At 45.3% G+C, this 22,460-nt stretch overlaps 1 protein-coding gene across 8 annotated transcripts in view; it reads left to right on the plus strand.

Annotated features, from left to right (window-relative positions):
• Positions 1-225: 225 nt before the first annotated feature.
• The window catches only part of Otof (otoferlin), an 84,795-nt gene continuing 62,560 nt past the window's right edge, over positions 226-22,460 (plus strand). For all 8 annotated transcript variants that reach the window (XM_040271460.2, XM_005322562.5, XM_040271461.2 and 5 more), the window contains exons 1-2: positions 226-459; positions 17,239-17,297. In XM_040271460.2, coding sequence (XP_040127394.1) covers positions 381-459; positions 17,239-17,297 — 138 coding nt within the window. In that variant the 5' untranslated portion in view covers positions 226-380. The remainder of the gene's footprint in view (positions 460-17,238; positions 17,298-22,460) is intronic.

The following is a 22,460-nucleotide window of genomic DNA, read 5'->3' on the forward strand; positions in this document are numbered from 1 at the left end:
GCCTGCACTCCAATAGCTGAGAGGAGACACCTGAAGCCGGACAGGGCTTTATCTGAGAGCCAGCACTGCTGAATAATGAATTCCAATTCTGTGTGCACTCCCCGGCTGCTCACTGGGGGCACAACAGACACACACACACACACACAGTAACACAGGCTGGGCTGACAGCTCAGAGGGGCGGGGGCTGGCGAGGCTGGGAGGCTCTGTGAGTCGCTGGAAGGAGCAGCTCAGCTCGGTTGCCTTAGTCTCTGTGGGCAGCATCAGCAGGAGGAGGCAGCGGCAGCGGCAGTGGGGAGAAGAGGGAGGTGTGCAAGCCACGCTCCGCCAGCTATTCCCTCCACGCTGCTTTGCCTGCCAGTGCCCAGGCTGTCCTCGCCAGCATGGCCCTGCTCGTCCACCTCAAGACCGTCTCGGAGCTGCGGGGCAGGGGCGACCGGATTGCCAAAGTGACTTTCCGAGGTAGGGAAGCCCCTATCCCAGCTCTGCAAGCTGGCCCAGCCTGTGCTCTGGTGGCTGATTGGGTAGGGCAGGGCTAGAAGGATGGATGGCAAAGTTCTTGCAGGGACTGGCACCATGAGGCTTTTCCTTGGTAGCCATCTGTCCCTGGCCTGACCAGCCCTTGAGATTGCCTGAAAATCAGGGTGCCCTGTATTTCCACATGTATCTCTCTTTGCACCTGCCAACGTGCCAGCACCCTGGCAGGGTGCAGAGCCCTCTGCTCAGGGAGGCAGAAGCAAGGAACCTCCCACTGGGCTCAGGGACCCAGAACTGAAAGGCCCAGCCCTGCAGAGCCTTCCTGGTCCCTTCACCCCCTCTCTCAGGTTGATTTCTTTGGGTTCAATAAAGAGGTGTGGACTTGGAAGAGCAGGGTAGCTGGTAGACACTGAGGCAGCTAGGGACTCTCCAGGCCCCAGGACAATGGAGATGGTAGGGATACTGTGGCTTCTCTTAGATCTACTGTTTTCCTGGGATCCTGCAACTCTTTGGCCCGTCCTCTATCAATTATTTTCCTATCCTCCTTCAACCAATGTGTTCGGTGACCACTTATTACAATCTACCAAGGGTGAGGGCTGGAAACAGCTGAATATGACCCAGGCCTTGGCCTTAAGGAGCCCGATCTGGTGGGGCAGGGGCACCAGTGGGGAGACAATCAGGACAGTTGCGTGATAGAGAGGTTGGGGACAAAAGCAGCATGTAAACTGCAGAAGCAACACACTAATCCCAGTGGGGTGGCAGTCAGGAAAGACTTCCAGGAGGAGGCAGCACTCAGCTGGCCGGAGCCCAAGGGATCAGCAGGAGGCAGCAAGGGCAGGAGAGGGAACAGCATGCTGAAGGCTGGGGAAGAGCTGGAATGCAGGAACGGACAGAGGCTTCACAAGGCTGGAGAAGCTGTAAGAGCTGAGATCCCAGAGCCAGGCAGAGCCACGGAGGCAGGTGGGACTTCTCCAGGACACAGAATGTCAAGCAGAAACAGGCAGGCCAGGCTGCCCTCTGCCTTTTGCCCACCCACCTTGGCTCTCTGCCTGGCCACAGCCCAACTCTCTGGTCCAGGGGATCTCAATGTACTCCTCACCAGATCCAGCCCCTCCTACCCAGAGAGGGGTCTGAGAGTGGGGCAGAGATGGGGGAAGCTGAGAGAGCCACCACATTGAAGACCGAGTGAGCCTTGGGCCCAGGCTGCACGCAGTATCTGCAACTCTACCAGGAGGGACAGGAGATGTGGCAGCCCCCGCAGAATGCTCCAATAGAAGTCCTGGCCACCCCCAGCACCCCCTCACTGGGTTGCCCAGTTGCAGCCTGCTGTGCATAGGGTAGGGTGGGGGTGGAGGTGACAGCAGCAACTCTGTTGGCGGGAGGAGGGACAGGCAAGGCTGGAAGCCTGTTGCTTCCCAGCCCAACCCACGCCCACCTTCTCTGCAGCACCCTGCATCTCCATGGGCCACCTGCCGGCTCATACTGGCTTTAGGAGAAGCAAGTCTGCTGTTTGATTCATGAAACACGGCCCTGTGTTCCACACACGGCCCGGGGCCTGGCTGCTCAGGCCCCACGTTGCTGTCATAAGACAGTCCAGGCTGAGCAGGGTTAGTCCCATTTCAGGCAGAGAAACAAAGTATAGAGAGACCTGCTTGGGATTAGTGGGGAGGCCGAAGTGTAGGACCTCACCCAGGTTGCTCAATCCTGTAAGCTCTGTTTTTTCCCCCAGGGTCAACTGGGGTAAGCACCTGTCCATCTGAGACCCAAATTTCCCTTTGAGCAGTGAGGCTGACCACCCAGGAATTAGCCTATCTGCAGCCTGGTCCCTGCAGGCGGAGTGGAGAAATCCATTTCTAGGCTCTACATTTGCAGAGCTCCTGGGGAAGGGGGCTGGGCAGGTAGCAGTATAGGCAGAAGACAAGCAGATTTCCAGAAATAATCCTTTGTTACAGAAAGGCCTCAGCCAGTCACCCTCTGCCTCCAGCAGTTGACAACGATAAGCTCCCCAAAAGGCCAACCCCAACAACAGTTCAGAGGGAGCAAACCGCTTTGAATGTGGCACAGTGCTTCATGACACGCACAACCACTGTTGTGATTTAGCAGGAAGAATCCAGAAATTTGTGATCAGTCAGAGGAGATACTGGTTCCAAGTTCCCCAGACCCCCTGAAGGAAGCCCAGTGCCAGGCTGGGTGAGGGACAGGCCCGGGACCCTGGAGCTGAAGGAGACCCTGCCCCTGTCCTAAGGAGTTACAGTCTCATTGGTCTAGACAGAGACACAGGGAAGTTAGATTCCAATCCCAGACATGCCTGCAACCACAAGGCCTGAGACTTTAGTTTGTCATTTACAAGCTGAAGATAATGGCTTCCATTTAACTCAGAGGTCTGTGGTCATGAGAAGTAAGTGGGAGTGGGCTATCCAGGAAGGAGCCATCTTGACAGCAGGTGCTACTCAAGACAGGAAGTATTGCTGGGTGTGGTGGCACACGCTTACGATCCCAGCGACTCAGGAGGCCAAGGCAAGAGGATCCAGGGCTCAAAGCCAGCCTCAGTAACTTAGCGAGGCTCTAAGCAATTCAATGAGACCCTGTCTCTAAATAAAATACAAAAAAAGGGCTCAGGGTATGTGGCTCAGTGGTTAAGTGCCCCTGAGTTCAAACCCAGGTACCAAACAAAAATAAAAACAAAGAGAGAGAGAAAGGAAGTGTTCGCTTCAGTCTTATTCTTTCTCAGCTATAAATTAATTTGCTGCATCAATCAGAGGGCCATGGGATGCAGGATGAGCAGGGCCTCTGAGTTCTAGCCCACCCTTGTGTCCAGTGCTCAGCCACTTGAGCCCCCGGACATGGGGACTTGGGCTGCTGGAGAACAAGAGTGAGTGACAGACTGTCTGGGGCCAGCCAGCCCTGTCATCTCCTGTCACCTTCTGTTCCTTGAGCATTCTTGCCAAAACATAAGGGTGAGGATGTTTTGGGTGAGACGGTGACAACTGAAGGCTGAACCTTAGTGCCACGCAATACACGCAATACACATGGACTGGCCACTGTCACAGATGACTGCCTGGGCAAGGCTTCTCTGGGGGTTCATCCCTGCTCCTTCTCTCCCATCCCCACCCCAAACCCCACCCCACTGCATTCCCACTACACGGCCAGTCCCCAGAGAGGCTGACCTTTTAATATTGCCACACCTTAAGACCATTTCTTCTGCCCAGAATGATCCCCACCCTCCACCTTGAGAATTTCCATTAACTCTGGGCATCCTTCAAGGCCCAGATCACATGCCACCTCCTCCAGGAAGGCTTCTGTCCCCTTGCAGCACTCTGTGCAGCCTCCTATAGCTGTATTTTAGGGACAGGCCACGCTTCTGTGTGCACTACTTCTGTGCCCCTTTGAGACAGATCAGATATCTACTGAGTTCTGTGCTAAGCACCAGCTGCTCCTCAAGATGAGTAAGAAATGGCTTCTGTCTCTGAGGCCTTCTCTGTTGAATGGGTTTAAATTCTTCCACTCTGGCCCAGCTCCACAACTGTGAACTCCAACTAGAACTTTCTATCCAAGGGAGATCAAGGAACTAAAAGAGGTCCCAGGAGCTAAAAATCAAAAATTTTGGCTCATCCTCCCTCTGTTGACCTCACCAGCTCAGAGAATCTTCCAGGACCCCAGAGGGAGGCTGACCTCATCCTCTGGCAAATGTTGGGGGATCCAATTCTGGACCACAAGTAGGAAGAAAGAGGGGATGTAGTGGCCCTCCCTCTTCACAAGCACGCTGTTCCTGAAGCTTGCTGTGTTGGCACGGGGAAGAGGTGGGGACTGCACAGTCCCGCCACAGGAAACCATGCAGGGCACACAGGGGCTGAGGGGGGCTCAGGGGAGGGGTAAGGTGCAAGATGGGTTAGAACAAGGAGCTCTTGAACTGGGTCTTGAAAGACATGCCTGCTTGTCCACGTGGAGATGCAGAAAGAGAGGCAAGGAGGGGTTGACAGGAAGGCCAAGCCATCTGGGTGGGGACACCAGGACCTGCAGAGGGGTGATCCCAGCTGAGAACAATGGCTGGGAAGCCACAGCAAAGCTACTGGAAGGGGCAGCATAGGGCCAGTGGTGACTGCTGGGAAGAGACTGGGCCCTGCCCTGTACTGCTGTTGCAGGGAACATATCAGACTCCAAATTAGATTTATTTCTCCCTGTGAAATGGGGGAGTTGTCCCTCTTGATGATAAATACAATTTCTATCTGGAAACTTCTCTGCCATTCCTGGTAATGGAGGCAGAGTATCCCAGTGCCCCACCCCTGAGATGATCCTGGCTATCTGGGCCTGCATGTGGAGTGGACTCCGCCCCAGCCTAGTACCACCACCCTTGGAGAACAGGGGTGAGCATTGCCCCCGCTGAGGGCAGGAGATAGGGGGTCCCTCAGGACAGCCTCTGCAGGCGGTGGACACAGCTCTGTGCTTTCGCCATTAACACATAGGACACAGCCCTGGGCCCTCCATACTTCCCAGCGCACACAGGGCCCTTTCCCACCCCCAGGGAAGCCTTCTCTGCCTCAAGCCCCAGGTGGTGATGTTCCCTCCTCCTCCTACCCAGAGCAAGCCCAAGCCAATGCAGACTCAACTGAGACTAGGCATTGCACCCAGAAAATTCCCCAGGCTCTTCCTGCTTTGATAAGAGGAGTATATTTTCATGCTATAAAAATGATTGTAAAAATCGTCTTCTGCTGTACAGCAAGAAAGCTGCTGGAAACATCCAGAGAGAGCAGACTCGCAGATGATCTCCAGAGCAGCTGAGGCTGGGTTCTCCCGTCCGCCTTTACTACTAATAGGAAAGCTTCCTCTCTCCCACCTGCACCCATCCTGGAGTTTGAAGCTTCTTTCCTTTTGATTTTTTTTTTAATAATAAAAAGCCTTGAATATACACAAGAATAGGGGGAATAACCCATCCATTTTCAAAGACTATCAACTATGCCAAGCTTGTTTCCTTTATCTCCCTTTCCATTCTCCACCCCAAATTATTTCAAAGAAAAAAATACCATATTTACATCTGTAAATACTCAGAGCATAGCTGTGAAAGATAAGGATTTTAAAAACCTACTTTATCATTCAAAAAAAAAAAATACCAATTCCCTAATACTGTCAAATAACCGGTGATAAATTTCCTAATTACCTCATCAATGTCGTGGATTGCCAGTTTATTAAAAGTTTCATTTTAATGTGCTTTGTAAATCAGGGCTCTGATCATTTATTCACCTGGACTTTCATTCGTCTCCAGTAACAAATATTTACTGAAGGCCACTTTTGCCAGGCACCCTTCTCAACCCTGGGAGGACTGTAAGAAGTGAGCCAGACACGGTTCTTGTCCTCAAGGGCAAGGCAACTGTGGCAAGGCGTTGTGAGTGGATGCCAGGAACTATGGAGAGAGAGGCAGGGGCCAGGTCAGAACACGGCAAGGGAACCCTGCTGAGACGAGGAGACCAGAAGGTGGCCTGCAGAGTGATCCCGAAGGAGTTCAGGAAAGGTGGAGAGGCCCTGGTGTATCTTAGCCACCTGGACCAACAAGCAGCCAGTGGTAGGCAGGGCCCAGGAGGAAGTCTTCCCTGAGCACAGGGGAGTTGCTATGTAAGCGGGCCCTGGAGAGATCATAGCATTTTGGCCAAGACAAAGCCGAGGGAAGGCCCCATTCCAGGCAGAGGGGCCCTTAAACACAGAGGGCTTCAGTGGCTTGGTAAGGAAATAGGAGACACCCAACCTCTTAGCAGAAGAGTGGAGTCTAAGATCTGGATTTGGAAAGAACTCTAGGGGGTCAGGACTGCAGGCAGGGAGTACAGCCAGGGTTGTGGGGATGGAGGAAAGGGATGACCTGGAATTGAGAGGAAGGGCAGCACTGGGACTGGGGAGGGGGCAAGAGGGCAGGACAGGTGCCTCTGTGCAGGAGCAGAGCAGATTGTGGTCTTGGGGACCAGTGATGTGAGTGCGTGCCAGGTATTATGGAGAGAGAGGCAGGGGCCACTATTTGCCAGGGATTTGGGAGATGACCTTAGCTGGTTCTCTTCTGGACTCCTACCCATTAATAAACCCTGAACTCTGGTAGACATGGAGATGTCGGGCTGAGAGCACCTGGAGCCATGACCATCCAGGTGGGCATCATCAGGGCTGGCACCTTGGCTGCTTCTCCAGGGCCAGCACGGTGCCTGGCACCAAGCAGACCTGAAACAGAAGTGTGAGAGGTTCGCTGCCTGCAGACGGGGCTCCTCTGCAGCCTGAGGCTCAAGCAGCACCAGGCAGTGATCCATTTCTCTCACTGACAGTTCCAGAAAGGTCTCCTGAGATAGAGAATATCATGTGATATCCTCAATCCACTGACTACTTCCTACGGGGATAGACCCACTCCCTACATACTGGTTTAAAAGTCTTTGTTCCTATTTTTTTTTTCCTCATCTGCAAAAATGGAGTTTGGTTTTCACTCATTGACTTTTTTTTTAATAAAGCTGAAATTTAGGATAAAATCAGCACTGCAGCTTTGACAATATTTGTATCCCATTTGAGGGTGTAGAAACAGTTACCCTCCCATCATACTTCATTATGTTCCCAGCGCCTGGCAGAGAATGGGTACTCTGCACAGCTTGTGGATCATTAAGACCACAAGTTCCTCCATCTGTCACACTATTGGGAGAACCTAGAACCCAGCAGTTGCTAAATGTGTGCTGGTACTGTCCTAGGCTCCAAGAGAAACTCCAAATTCCCTCTCTGTTTCTCTGCTAAGATCTAAAATATGGGCGCCACTGACACTGGTTACTTGGCAAAGTCAGAGTAAGCACCAGGGGGAAGTAAGGGTTTGAGTCAAGCCAGAGAGGGTTGGGGCTTAGGAGCTCCGTCCTGTTCCTGCCTCTCTGGAGAGTCCATGCCCTGAGCTTGAGTCTATGCTGTGTACACCTGGTGTTAGCAGGATAGGAAAGGGGAGGCAAGTGGAGGTAGAAATGATATTTGAATAAGATTCATGTAAAACAAAGGGTTAGAGAGAAGGGGCCTCCATTTAGCTGAGAGATGGGGCAATGGAAAGGCAGCCTCCCCCTGTAGGAGGCCCAGGGAGTCTGGTCTCCCAAGTATGGCTCCGTGAGCTGCTGATGATTTTCAGAGAATACATCACTCAAGGAACTTACACATAGCTACTTTTTTTAGACAATTCATTTTGAACTAAATTCCTTCATTCAACTGTTATTAAGCAACTGAGCTCCTCATAGGGAAGAAAAGTTTGTTACAAGAGATAATCACAACTAACCAGGCAAGAAAATCAGGGAGATGGAAGATTTGACAACCCTGTCAACCAGCTTCACCTAATTGACATTTCTAGGACCTTACACCTTAAAACTGAAGAATACGCATTTTTCTTAATCACACATGGTATACTCACCTTGACAGACCACATGCTGGGTAACTATCCCTATATCTCAAAAGACTGACATCCTACAGAGTTGTCCTCTGACCACAGCGGAATTCAATTAGAAATCAATAGCAATAAGATATCTTTAAAAGCCCTAAATATTTAAAAAATTTTTAATGATCTTCTTAATAACCTATGATCAATGAAGAAAACAAAAGAGAAATTATTGAATGTTTCTAATTTAATGATAACAAAAATACAACATATCCACATTTATAATTTTAAAACATATAGCAGAAAAAGAAAAGGGTAAAATCCATGATCTAGGCTTTGGCTTTAAGAAGCTACCAAGGGAAAAGCAAATTAAACCTAAGTCTTGAAACCATTATGCTAAGTGAAAGAAGTCAGACCACATATCATATGATTCCATTAATATGAAATGTTCAGAAGAGGCAAGTCTATAGGGACAGAAAGGTTAGTAGATCAGCGGCTGCCAGGGGCTGCGGTAGGGAGGGTGGGGATGACTGCCTCTGGGATGGAGCTTCCTCCTGTGGTGATGAAAGTATTCTGTGGTGTTAAAATTACACAGTGGCCATGGTTGCACAACCCTGTGAATATACTTTAAAAACCATTGAATTGTACAGTTTAGAAGAGAGAGTTTAATTTCAATAAATAAATACGCCCCCCCCCCCAATTTCCCCAAATTAGACCCAAATAAAGTAAAATGAGGGAAATAGAAAACAGACAACAGAGAAAATTGACAGAGCTGAAGTCTGGTTCTTTGAAAAAAATTAATAAAATATAAAAACCCTAGCAAGAGTGGTCAAGAAAACACAAATTACCACCGTCAAAAATGGAAGAGGGACTATCATTGCATTAAAAAGAAAATAAGAGAATATTATAAATAACTTTTTCTCAATAAATTCCACAACACAAATGAAATGGACAAATCCTTTGAAAAACAACTTACCAAAGCTGACACAAAAAGAAATGAAAACTATAAAGAGCCCAATATCTATAAATAAATTGAATTTATAATAATAAGGATAAAGAATGACAATAAACTTCCTTCCCCCCAAAAAATTCAGATAATAGAGGTTTCACTCATGTAACCTAGAAAATATTTAAGAATAGTAATACCAATCTTACACAAAAACTCTTTTAGAAAATAAAGTTGGAAGAAACTTCCCAAAATCACTTTATGATATTCAAACCTGACAAAGATCTTCCACACATGAAAAAATCAGAGCTAAACATCTCTCATAAACACAGATGTAAAAATCTTTAACAGAATATTAGTCAACTGAATAGTAATTTATGAAAAGGACAACACATCATGACAAGTGAATTTTATCTTACAAATGCAAGGTCAGTTTAAAAATTAGAAAATTAATCAAAGTGTGTCACTATAGTAACACAATAAAGGAGAAAACCCACATGGTTATATCTATAGATACTGAGAAAGCATTTGAAAAATCCAACACCCATTCATGAAAAGAAATCTTAGCAAACTAGGAATAGAAGGGACTTCTTTGATTGGATGAAGAATGACTAACTCCAGAAATTAAGATCACAGGCAAGGCAAAGTTTCCTCTCTCACCACTTCTGTTCATCATATTGTGCTGGAATTCTTGCAATAAGAAAAAAAATACAGGGGAAAAAAGAAGTAAAACTGTCTTTTTTCACACACACACACAAAAACCTGATCAGTTATATTAAAAAATATATCCAAAAACTACTACAACCAATGAGTAAATGTAGTAAGCTTTTAAGAGACATGATTATCAAAACAAAAATTAATTTTTATGGAAAAAATCATCAGTTGGAATATAGAATTTAGAAAGACTAAAAAAATTACATTTACAACAGCATAAAAATTATAAAATAGGGCTGAGTGTGTAGCTCAGTGGCAGAGCACTTGCCTTGCACGTGGAAGGCACTGGGTTCGATCCTCAGCACCACATAAAAAAATACACAAATAAAATAACAGCATGCTATCCATCTATAACTACCAAAAATTTTTTTTTAATTATAAAATATCCAAAAATAAGTTTTGTCAAAGACATGAAAGACCGCCACACTAGAAACAAAATACTGAGAAAAATACAAGAAAATACATTCTTCTTGTTGATTGATAGATTCAGGATTGTAAAGATGGAAATTCTCCATAAACTGCTATATATATTGAATACAATCCCAGGAAAAATCACAACAGGTGCCGGGTACAATGGTGCCTGCCTGTAATTACAACAACTTAGAAGACTGAGGCAGGAGGATTGCAAGTTCAATGCCAGCTTCATAAAAAAAAATTAAAAAGGGCTGGGGATATATCTCAGTGGTAAGGCACCCCCTTAGTACCAAAAAAAAATTATAACAGGCTACTTCATAGAAATTGAAAACTATTTTAAAACTTTATATGGACATGTAAAGGATATAGGATAGCCAAAGCAACCTTGAAAATGGAGGAAAGAGTTGGAAATTCAAAGCACATGATGATAAGGATCAGTGTGGCATTAGCCTAAGAATAGATACTTAGACCAATGGAACAGAATAGAGTGTCCAGAAATTGATCTCATATATATCCAATAATTGATTTTCATGTAAGGTATTAAATATCTAGAAGAACTCTGTGTGTGTGTGTGTGTGTGTGTGTGTGTGTGTGTGTGTGTGGTGTGTATACATATACATACACACACACATAAATGTATATATATATATATACACACATATATATGAAGTAGGAGTTTAAAATTCATATACTACCTCATATTACTATTAATAATAATTCAGAATAAATTATAGAACTAAGCATAAAAAACTATAAGCTTCTAGAAGAAAACATAGATTACCTTTGTTATATTCTTGAGTTAGACAAAAAATTCTTAAAGAAAATATAAAAAATATCAAACAGAAGAAATAAACTTCACCAAAAATTGATAGATTGGATATTTTAATAATTAAAACCTCCTATCCATCAAAAATATACAAGAGCTAGACATTAAAAAGTACATTCTGTAGGGTATCGTTTGTATGACGTTTATGGGAAGGCAAGCTACACACAGTATGAAAATATTCACATTTATGTGACAAAGAACTTGTAGCCAGAATATATAAAGAACCCCCACAAATTGCTAAAGACAAATGAACAATTTTTTAAATAGGCAAAAGATTTGGACAGATACTTCATAGAACAAGATATACAAATTACAAAAAACAAGCCACATTAAGATGTGGTCGATATCATTTATCAGTAGAGATATGAAAATAAAAATTACATTGATATACTATTCTACACTCATTAAGATGGCTAAAAATTTAAAAACATAACAATAACCAAATGTTGATGAGACCATTGAACAGTTGAAACTTGTTTTACATTGCTGATAGGATTGTAAAATCGTATAAGCATTTAAAAATGCAATTTCTTGTAAAATTCAACAGATACCTGCCCTGTGATCCAGTCATTTGCTCTTAGGTATTTCCTCATGAGAAAGAAAATCACAAGTCCACAAAAAGATGTTTACAAAAATATTCACAGCATCTCCACTCCTATTAGCCCGACATGGAAAATAATCTAAAAGTCTACCAACAGAAGAATGGATCAACAAGTTGTGGAATATCACTCAACAATAAAAACCAACGATTTCCAGTTGTCCCTCCATATCCATGTATTCTGCACCCACTAATTAAATTGAGGATTAAAAATGTTTGAGGGGAAATTGCCTTTGTATGAAACACATACAAATTTTTTTTTGTCATTATTCTAAACAATGCAGTACGACTTACACCGCATTTACATTGCATTGGGTATCACAAGTCATCTGGAGATGACATAATAAAGCACATGGAGGATGTGCATAAGTTAAATGCAGATACTAGGAGATTTTGCATAAGGTACTACAGTATCTATAGATTTGAATATCCATGGGGAATTGGTTTAAGGAACACCCATCAGATATTGAGGGACAACTCAATATGTATGCACCAATATAATGAATTGCAAAATCATTACCTGGACCACAAGAGCTAGACATCAAAAAGTACATTCTGTAGGGTATCATTTGTATGATGTTTAAGACGGGTGAAACTAATCCTTGGTGACAGAAATCAGATCAGTGGTCACCTGTGGAGAGTGACAGAAATTAAATGCAAAGGGAACCAAGGGCATATTGGAAGGAAATGGAAATGTTCTATATCTTGACGGTGTGGTAATTACATAATATATGATTTATTGAAACTCATTAAAATATATACTTAAGATCTGTGAATATAAATTTTACCCACTAAGAAGAGATAATCATACTAAAATACCTTAAAATTTGAACTGTTACAGAACATGAAGAAAATGTTGTTTCTGATTATATGATACTAAAAATACATTACAGATGTGATTCATACTAGGGGAGACCATTTTTATATTTAGCACATAACTTAAAGGTCTAAGGGAAAGACAGGAGTCTTTAGGAGAATAACAGCTATTTCCTGAGTAATCAACTCTGCTCAGGTGCTATTTTAAGCTCTATCATTTTCTCCAATTTATGGATGAGGAGACGAAGGCAAAGAAAGTTAAATAACTTCTTCAAGGGCTAGCAGGTGGTGGGGCTGGGATTTGAAACCAGGCCCTGAAGCCTGCAAGCCACACCCTCTGTCTTGTGCCCCCTCTGCTCATAAGGGACTTGAAGTTTCACTCAGACTTTCTCAAAAACAGCCTCTTGCTGACCATCACAATGGTCCCAGAACAGAAAGCTGGTCTAAGATGGTTACCCCCAGATTTTCAATGATGACTCTGAGACTCCAAGGGTTGGACAGTCAGCTCCAGGACTCCCAGCCTATGAGCCACGGCACCAGGCACTAGGCCTGGCTCTTCTCCCTGAACCTGCACCCTGCTTCCTGGAGCTCCATGGGAGTGACTGGCCTTCAAAAGAAACAGGTTCCCAGCAGCCCAGGAGGCTGAGGCAGGAGGATTGGGAGTTCAAAGCCAGCACTGAGTAACTCAGAGAGACCCTGTCTCTGGAGAAAATATTTTTAAAGGGCTGGAAATGTGGATCAGTGATTAAGCGTCCCTGGGTTCAATCCCCAGAATCAAAAAAAAGAAAAGAAAAAGGGAAGGGGAAGGGAGAGGAGGGGAGGGAGAAAGAGAAACAGACTGATCAGTGGGCCCTTTCTCAGAGAACTGCTGTGCCTGAACACAGGGAGGGGAGGCGCTGGGGTGTGCACAGCCTCACAAGAGGGAAGCATCACCTTGTGCAGTTCACACTGAGGCTTTGCTATTTTAAATAAGGCAGGGAAGTACCAGTGACAGGTCTGAGTTTCAAGGAGTGTCGTATGCTATTTCTCAGCTCACACAGGGTAACAGCAATAGCAGGCTGGGAAGATGGCCAGATGGCTGGGTGCTGGCAAAACCATGATGTTGCTGGGATTTGCCCTCAGACTTCTTCCCTCCCTCCACGGGCCACTCCCTGTTCTAAGAACTTTCCTCCATGGGCCACTCCCTGTTCTAAGGACTTCCCTCCATGGGCCATTCCATGTTCTAAGGACTTCCTTCCATGGGCCACTCCCTGTGGACAGACCCTTCCATTGCTCCCTTCCCAGCAGGACTCACTGTCCAGGGCCCACTGTGTCAGGCTCCATCCCCTGCCCCACACTTGAACACTGACACACACTCTTCTCTCCACCCAGAGTCCCTCCTGCTGTCTGCTCCCCAGTCCCTCTGCATGTTGACAGCCTGTCTACTCTTCCAGTGCCCACGTCCAGTGTCTCATCAATGCCTCCCTTGGCCCACCAGAAGGAAAGTCATTTCTTCTTTTCACACCTCTCTCTTCATACTTCTTACATGTCAACCACCAAACTCTGCCCTGTATATCAGCCCCTTCTATGTCTGACATACCACTCCCCACTTTCTGGATTGTAATAAGCTCTTAAAGGCAGCAGTTGACTCCCTGTACTGGGGCAATTGGCAGGGCTGATATAGACTCAGAGAAGACCCATGGCTAGCTGTGGAAAGGCACAGGGGCCAGCGTCCCTCCATGCCTGTCTTTACTCAAAGGTCTGGGCCCCAGCAGAGCAGGCTGCCTGGAAGAAGGAGCTCTTTTGGGCAGGTGGGGCATTTTGTACATAGCATCTAAGAGGCTAGCATGCTATTCAGCCTATGAAACCAATATTGGGCTCACCTGCACTTAGGGGCCCAGCTACAGTGGATATTTTTAAACGATGAATGACATAAAAGTTACTTCTATTAAACTTTGGAATCCTAAGCCTCTCCAATAGGGAATGGGTATAATCCATGTCATGGCACTTATTACACTAGGAGCACAGATCTGCAACGTATACCCCATTTATTGGCTCAGGGAAGAGTTTGTTTCAAACCAAGCAGCTCATCTACCCTGGGAGCAGTGGCCTCTCAGGGAAGGATGCTGTTCAATTTCCCATCTGACTTTCTCCCTGGATCCACAAGAGCCTCTCCATGCAAGGAAGAGTCTATTTTCTTCAAGCTTTATTCTCAATCTTCCCTGTAGCAAGAAAGCTGATTGGATATTGGGATTTTTAATGGTTTTGTCCGAAAGCCATTCAAAATGAAACTGAATTGCCAATAAGACTAGTGTCAAATGGAGTCGATGTTAAGTGGAAATGAACTTGAAACAAGATGGGGTTACTGATAACTGAAAAGAGATGATAGAGGTCCCTTGGCTCTGTGCCAGTGAAGACAAAAGGGCCACCCAAGTCATGCTGCCACTGTGTGTCCATAGCCTCCTACACAGTGGCTCTTCAGAAAGGTTTAACAATGTTTTGCTTTTTTAAGTTGATCTTTCCACTCTTTCTGTATAATTGATTTGTTTCAGCAAATCTTTACGTGTGTGTGTGTGTGTGTGTGTGTGTGTGTGTGTGTGTGTGTGTGTGGAGAGAGAGAGAGAGAGACAGAGAGAGAGAGACAGAGAGAGAGAGATTTCAGCTCGTCCCGTTTGCTGAATACTCACATCTGTATCCCTAGTGCCTAAGCCAATGAGGTTTAGCGCATTTTCAAACAGAGACGACATGTGAATTCTGCAATGGCTAATTTCACAGTGTTTGACTTCCTTTCTAATAGGCTATGCAAATACTCAAGCAGTGGAGGGTTTGAGCCTCATGCTTAGCTTGGAGCCCATTAGAACCAGACTCCTCCTTGGAGGTCCCCACCATATCTCCCCCTGGCTGTTTTTTTGCATCCTTGAGCACAGCCATACAGAGCCTCATTAAGACCTTTCTAGGATGCACAGCTCTTTGATTATTCAGAGCGGCAGGTCCTTGGGGAAGCCTGATGCACCACTAGGCTCACCTGATTCTCCATTTGTATGGTGTATATCACCTGCAGGGAAAATTAGCAGTTGAAGCTCAGGCTCCATCTCTCCTGTTTCCTTCTCCTCTGACCGCTGCTTTGTGGGGAACTTGTTAAGATTTTTCTATTTGATTTTGTTTTGTCCCTGGCTAGTACTAAAGATTATTTCTTTTCCATCTTTTCTACTTCGTATCTATTTTCTGTATAAATGACTCTGCTTTATAGCTTCTAATTATCTCAGATGCAATCCTTCCCCACCTGCCCCCACCCCAGCCCCCCCCCCCCCCCACACACACACACACAGACTCAGATTTGCCACATCACTATTTCAGTGAATCCAACATCAACCCTGCCTTCCTCATGAGAGTGGGGAGCAAAGTCAGTTCCTAGAGGGAGCACCTAGCTGAGTCTCCTTCCATACCCGGCCAAGGCACCATCTCAGAGGAGGATCAGAGGGGCTCCTTAGTTAAATGAGGTCTCCCAGGTCTTCTGTGGAGGGGGAGCATGCATACCAAGATCCGTCCTATATTCCCAGCCCTGCCCGTCAATGGCAACCCATCCTAACCCCCATCTGGAGACAGCTCTTTCACAAAACAGACCATTAATTGGTCTAGATTAGTGGGAACTTAAAAGTGTTTTTCTTTCAATTATAAGAGTAAAGCATGATCATTTTAAAAAATCCATGTATAACATCCAGTAAATAAAAAACAAAAGGTCAAAGTACGCTGCTTACAATACCTTTTCACTCCCCCTCTCCAGGGAGGACCAACTTTAATGGTTGGAATTTTTTTTCTAAGCACATACAAAATAGATACATAGAATTGGTTGTTTTTTTAAAAATAGGATTAAAAAAACATCTAGGATCCAACCATACATGCTATTATTTATTTATTCATTTGTAGGTCATTTCAAAGAATAATAGATTAATTTTAAGTAATAACTTTTTAACCTATCCCACCTCTGGTTTTCTCCTTATAAAAAATTATAGCCTCTTTTCATGTTATTCCAAATCACCCCCCAAAAAGGTATTAATCCTCCCTCTCTGCACCATTTCTGCATTTTGTGAAAATTTTTACCTTGGGATATATATTGTAGTATTGAACTAGGGACTCTTCGAGGTCCCTGGCTTCCCCTTCTTGCCCCCTGAGGAAAGGGTCCTATGCATTTGTCCATCCCTCTGTCCTGAGTCCCAGGATGTGGCCCGGTACATCAGGGACTCCTCAGGTGAATGCTTTGCAAAGTGAACTGGAGGAGATGCTCTCCACACATGGCTGCCTCGTGCCCCTTAGTTCACCCCCGACTATCCCCTGATTTAGTTTTCCCAGCAGCTTGGGTCAGTTCAGATTGGATGGGCCAAAAAGGGAACAGCCTCTGACACCCAACATGCCCTATTTGGTGGCATATGGATGTGGGGGCAGCCAGGGGTCTGGGACAGTATATCCATCCCGCACTATTACTTGTGCCTGCAGAGAAAGAAGGGACCAGGTACTGAACACAGGAAAGAGAGAGGTCACCTGAGACTCTCCTCTCTGTAAAGGCTCACAGAAAAGGAAGGGAGATGAGGCTCTGGAAGGGGTGGAGGAGGCCCTTGGGACAGAGGTCTGGGACTTGACTAGTTGTCCCAGGCTTTGTTTGGGTGGGACCAGGTCACAGAAGGTGGCTGGGCTCCACAGACCCCCATGAGCAGGAAGGGAGCTTGCCACTCCCTGGACCAGGCTTCTGCAAGGGCAGCAGGGCCTGGGACAGCCAGTAGAGCTGGGGGCTGCAGAAGAAGGTCAAGAGAATCCCTGGGGAAGTGGCCAGGGGAGAAGAGAGCCCTGGGGTCCACTCCCATGTCTATTCTGACCAGCTTGGCCTTCCTGGATTTTAGTATCCCATTTGTAAAATGGAGCGAATGGCCTTTGACCTGCCTACCTTAAGGACTGCTGAGGGTCAGAGAAGAGGTGACATGGGGACTCGCCTCATCCTGGAGAGCTGCATAGCCCTGCGGTCCGGCAGTTCATGACCACAGTTTTTTTCATCAAATGCTGTTACAATGACTCGGGCTGAGGTCTGACTGGAGTCCCCTCTCTCCCCCACACAGGGCAGTCCTTCTACTCCCGGGTCCTGGAGAACTGCGAGGATGTGGCTGACTTCGATGAGGTAGGCACCGTGTGGGGCCTCTCCTCGGGCTTCTCCAGAATCCCTGAGCCCAGGGGGGAGCAGTTGCCCTCTCTGCCCTCAGGGGACACATCTGGCCCCAATCCTGGTGGCTTGCACAGAGCTCCTCAGCTCTCCTCCCTGCTACCTGTCAGGAAATGGTGTGGGAGGGTGTGGAGGAGCCTCTTCTCCTCAGTGAGAATCCTCCCCTGTGTGTGAATGATTCTGCAGAGAATGGCAGACCAGGCCCAAATCAATGGTCCACTGTGTGATTGGGGCGTTTTTTCTACATTCCACAGGGATGTAGGCCTGAACCTGAGCCGAGGGCTCAATGGGGTAGAGCAAAGGGTGGAGGACCCAGGCCAACCCCACCAGGGCTTCCACAAGGCCAGTCTCATGCAGACTACACCCCTTTCTAAGAGCCTAGATGCTGTTCCCACCTAGATCACCGCAAGCTTCCTGTGATGGAGACACTGGGGGACACACAAACACAGTGTTTCCCCAGATAGCTTGCTTTTCTTTTGAACTGCAGGATTCAGGGTTGAACATGAAAACATTTGCCTCAGTTTATGGGACACTGTCCCGTTGGTCCCACAAGGCCCCACTTCTGCGTGTACATATGTATGTCTTCTCTTTGAGCCCCATCTTTCCCTCCATATGCAACTGCTCAAATGTATGAATGCATATCTTTGGGTTTCTTATGATTTTTGCAAGATCTGTACTGTTGTCTTATAGAGCATGTGTTTGTTTACTTAAATGGCAATGTGTTCAATATTTAATTTTCTTTCCTGCTTTTTCCACCGTGTACTATTTTTAAGTTCCATCTGTGTTGTAGAGTGTTCCATGGAACACAGCCAACACAGGATGGTGACAAACCATCCTGGTTTGCCTGAGACTGAGAGGGTTCCTGGGACACAGACTTTTACTGCTAAAACTGGGAAAGTTCTGGGAAAACCAGGCCAACAGTGATATCTCATTGTTGTTTTAATTTACATTTCTCTGATTACTGATGGAGTTGAGCATCTCTTGATATGCCTTTAGCCTTTTTGGTTTCCTCTTTTCTAAATTGTCCATGTTCTCTGCCCTTTTCCTGATTGGGTTGGTTGTCTTTTTCTTGTTGAATAGCAAGTCTGCTTTGTATATTCCAGACATCAACCCCTGTTGGTTTAAATACTGAAAATACTTTCTCCCAGTCTGTCATCTGTCTATGGACTAGGTCTATGGGGCTCCTCATTGACCAAAAGTCTTTAACCCTTAATGTTTTCTGGTTTTTATGAAGTCTTTCCTCTGATTGTATACTTACATCTCTTCCATTACATTTGGTGTTAGATAGAGGTCCAGTTTTATTTTTCTCCATTTAAGAAATTGCTTTTCCTAACATCAGCTTACTAAACCATCACCTTCTCTCCACTTACTGTCTCTGGAGGCCTGGGTCTGAGCCTCCTGCCCTATCCCATTAGTCTACAATCTACTCTGGATCTTTGCCACAATGCCCACATGAATATGGCTCTTCTGTGTGTAGGTTAATATCTAGTGAAGCAAGTTGCATTTTCTTACTTTTCTATTGTTTTTAAAGTTGTCCTATATGTGAACCTTTATTCTTCTGGATAAATTTTAAAGTAAGTTTATCAAGTTCTTCCAAAAGCCAGCTGGGATTTTGATTGAGATTGCATTGAACTGAAAAATTAACTTAGGATGCTGTTGGGTGTTTGTAATATTAAAACTTCTATTCAAATGCCCTATCAGGCTTTATTATTATTTTGAGTTTTCTATATAGAAATCTTATGTCATCTTGATTATTTCCTAGATACTTTATGGTTTTGATGATATTGTGAATGGTTATCTTTACTTTTATTACCTTTTTTTTAAAGTTAATTATTGCTGACATAGAGAAATGCTTTCAACTTTTTTCTAAATTCTGCTCTTTTTTTCTGGCAACCTTGCTGAACTCCTACTGATTCTAATAATTTGTTTATTGATTCTGCTTTTCTTAAGCACATGATGTATCATATGATCTACAAAAGAAGTGTTTTGTCTCCTCCCGTCTGATCTTTACCACCCCCCGCCCCGAGCTTTCTTATCTTTCTGTAGAACCTTGGACATGATCTCTAGTGCTATATTAAACAGCAAAGTGTTCTTGAAATAAAAGAACATAAATGCATCTAAAGTTTGATCATTAAATGCAATTATTGTAGTAGAGTTTTAATATCTAACCTTGTCTTACTAGTTCTCTAAGAGTTTTCATCATAAAACATCATTAAACCTTATCAAAGTATTTTCCTAAACGATTGAGACGATCACAATTTCACTCCTTTAGTACATTTTGTAATGTATTAGTTTCTAACACACTGTTAAATCCAGTTAACAAATATTTTTACTTAGAATTTTTGCAGAAAAGTTTCACAGTGTTCCAGAACTTCTGGAACAACTCATAAGAAGAATCCTTCTTTCTTGATATTTTGGAAGATTCAAATGTAAAAACATCTAAGGCTGGAGTTTTTTGAGAGAAAAAGCTCTTTGTCTCCTTTTTTGATGTATCTATTTCTTCTTGCATCAACTTGTCATTTTTATATTTTTCTGGGCATTTTAAATTTCATTTGGGTTTTCAAATTAATTAAATTGTATAAGATCATAATATTTTGAAATTATTTTTAAAATCTTTATTGTTTCTATTAGTTATTGGCCCTTTTCTTCCACAATTCGTTCATCTCCTTGATTTCCCCACTTCAGGCCACCTCTCATGCTTATATTATCTAGGTTAGAATTTTGATTCTAAGTTCTTATGATGTGTGGCCTCCTTTTCTTTTATTCATCCCAGCTTTCTTTTTTCTTCCTTAAGACAACAGTCTTCACCAAGTTCTGATCCCTTTACTGCTCAGATCTCTGGAAGCTTCTTTTGGATTTGATTCTCATTTGACTATTTCTCCCAGAAGCGTTTATGATTTGGGTCATTTTGTAGCATGCCTTCTAAAGTGCTCACACCCACTCTTGTCTTCAACCCAAAGGACTCACAGAGACCCATGCCCAAAAGATCTGTAAATTTTTTCTTATTTTCTCAAGCTTGAGAGTTTCACTAGATGTAAAATTCTAGGTTCAAAGTTCTGTTCTTCACAATTTCCAAAGTATGATTCCATGTGGCTGAGAAGTCTGATGGCTGCCTGATGCTTGTAACTTTGTGACGATATAATTCTGCATACAATTTATTTAATATAATAAATAAGTATATGATTTTTTAATCTTTGGTATCATTAAACTGTTCTACATCTTCAGGTTTTCCTCATTGTTCCTGTCTTGCCTTATTAGTGAGCCCTTCCAAATATCTGGCCTTTCATCTTTCATTTATTATAGAAAATTCTATCTCCAATGTTATTCAATATTCCTTCCATTCTTTTATTCAATTTCTTCTCTCCTCTGCCGCCTGCATTGTCAGATGTCAGTTCTTCTAACAGGCCACATCTCTGAGCTCTTTTGTTGTTTCTTTTTTAATTCTTTCCTGATGTCTTCTGAGGAAGCCCTTCAAGTTGATCTTCCAGTTTACAAACGTGCTCTTTCACATAAGCACGTTAATATTATATTCCTGGCCCTCATTTTATGTCGCCAACATACTTCTTGGTGGCCTGCTTCCTCCCACAGGCTGCTATTGGTAAGGGCTCTGCCATCTTTCTTCTGTAGGAGATGAGCTGGCCAAGTCTCTCTACTTTGCTCTAACAGTTCACCATGTCAGGTCTGGTGACAAGTTTTGGACACGGGTCTCTGTGAGTCCTTTGGGTTGAAGAGAAAGAGGGTGTGAGCACCAGGGTGGGACCCCCGGTCACCCCAGAACCATAAGTCCCTCTACCAAAGTCAGAATCTCCTCGTTGAACTTTTGAAGGGAGACTTGGTTGACAGAAGACAGTCTAGATTGTTAACCACCTGCCCTGGAAGTTCCATAAGAGCAGGTGTGAGCTGCTGGCTGGTCAGTACCTATCTTTGTTCTTACCCCAGCAGGGCTTTTGCCACCACTTGATCAATGAAGGGAGGGGAAGCAGTGATCCAAGGCAATGCCAGGGAGCAGGGAGAGGGAACTCTCCTCCTACAGAGTTGTCCTCCACCTAGTCCCACCCTGACCTTCCCTGCACCTCTGCCCCTCACCAGATAGCCCCCAGTCAACCTCAGACACCAGCTTAGCCTGGGTCTCCTGGGTTTCCACACTCTCTTGTCTGTTTATTACTTCCTAGAATCCATATCTCCTTCTGCTACTGTGATTTCTGCTGAGTAACTATGGGGCAAAAGCCAACAAACGGTCCTAAGTCACCATGTTGTAGTAATCCAGAAGCTTCATACGACCCCCAAATAACTGACCCCTTCTTCCTGGCTTTGCCTCACACACCTGGCTCTGTTAGGGCAGAGAAGGACCTCATGGCAGACTTGAGGCTCCAGGCTGAGGGGCCATGCAGAACTAGCTGTCTCTCCTGCCCCTGGGCCCAAGCCACACGTGGTGCCCACAGGCCCAGAGCTGGTTGAAGGGAAAGCAAAGCCTTGACCTTCTCAATTGGGCTCAGGAGCAGCCAGGGACACAGATACCACTGTTTTCCGAGTGGGTACAGCCCCAGGGACCGTTGGATTCCTTGTTTAAAGTGAATCACCAGAGCCAAGGGAGGCTTCTGTCCTTGCCTCTCCCCATCCTGACTTTCATCATGGCTTTCAGCCTCAGGTACATTGTCAAAAGCTGCTAAGGATGGGTTTGGAGTCTCTCTGAGATGAAGAACGGAAGGAGGGATCTTGTGATGAAGGACCCATCACTGCCTACTAAGCCAGCCTGCAGGAGGCCTCGGGCTTGCCCCATTACACAACTTGCCCACTCCCTTCCCCTCCTGTTTTCCTCAGCGAGGGCCCCAGAGAGGGGAACAGCGTGTTGGTGAAGACGCACCAGCCTGGCCCAGCTCCCCATGGGCCTGCCTCTCCCGGCCTCATCAGCCAGGTGTAGCATCCAACTTCCTCCTTCTGAGACTCCCAGGGGACAGGTCAGCCCTGGCTCCAGCCAGCAAGCAACCTGATGCCCCTTCCAAGGGCACCGCCACCCCTTTCCATGCACTGCACCCGGGATACCTGAGCCACAGATAAACATGACATTCAGAGTTAATCACCGTGTCCTTCTTGCCCAGCCCAGATCAGGTGGAGACTGTC

This window comes from Ictidomys tridecemlineatus, chromosome 12 (assembly GCF_052094955.1).
Source record: "Ictidomys tridecemlineatus isolate mIctTri1 chromosome 12, mIctTri1.hap1, whole genome shotgun sequence".
Classification (NCBI taxonomy): domain Eukaryota; kingdom Metazoa; phylum Chordata; class Mammalia; order Rodentia; family Sciuridae; genus Ictidomys; species Ictidomys tridecemlineatus.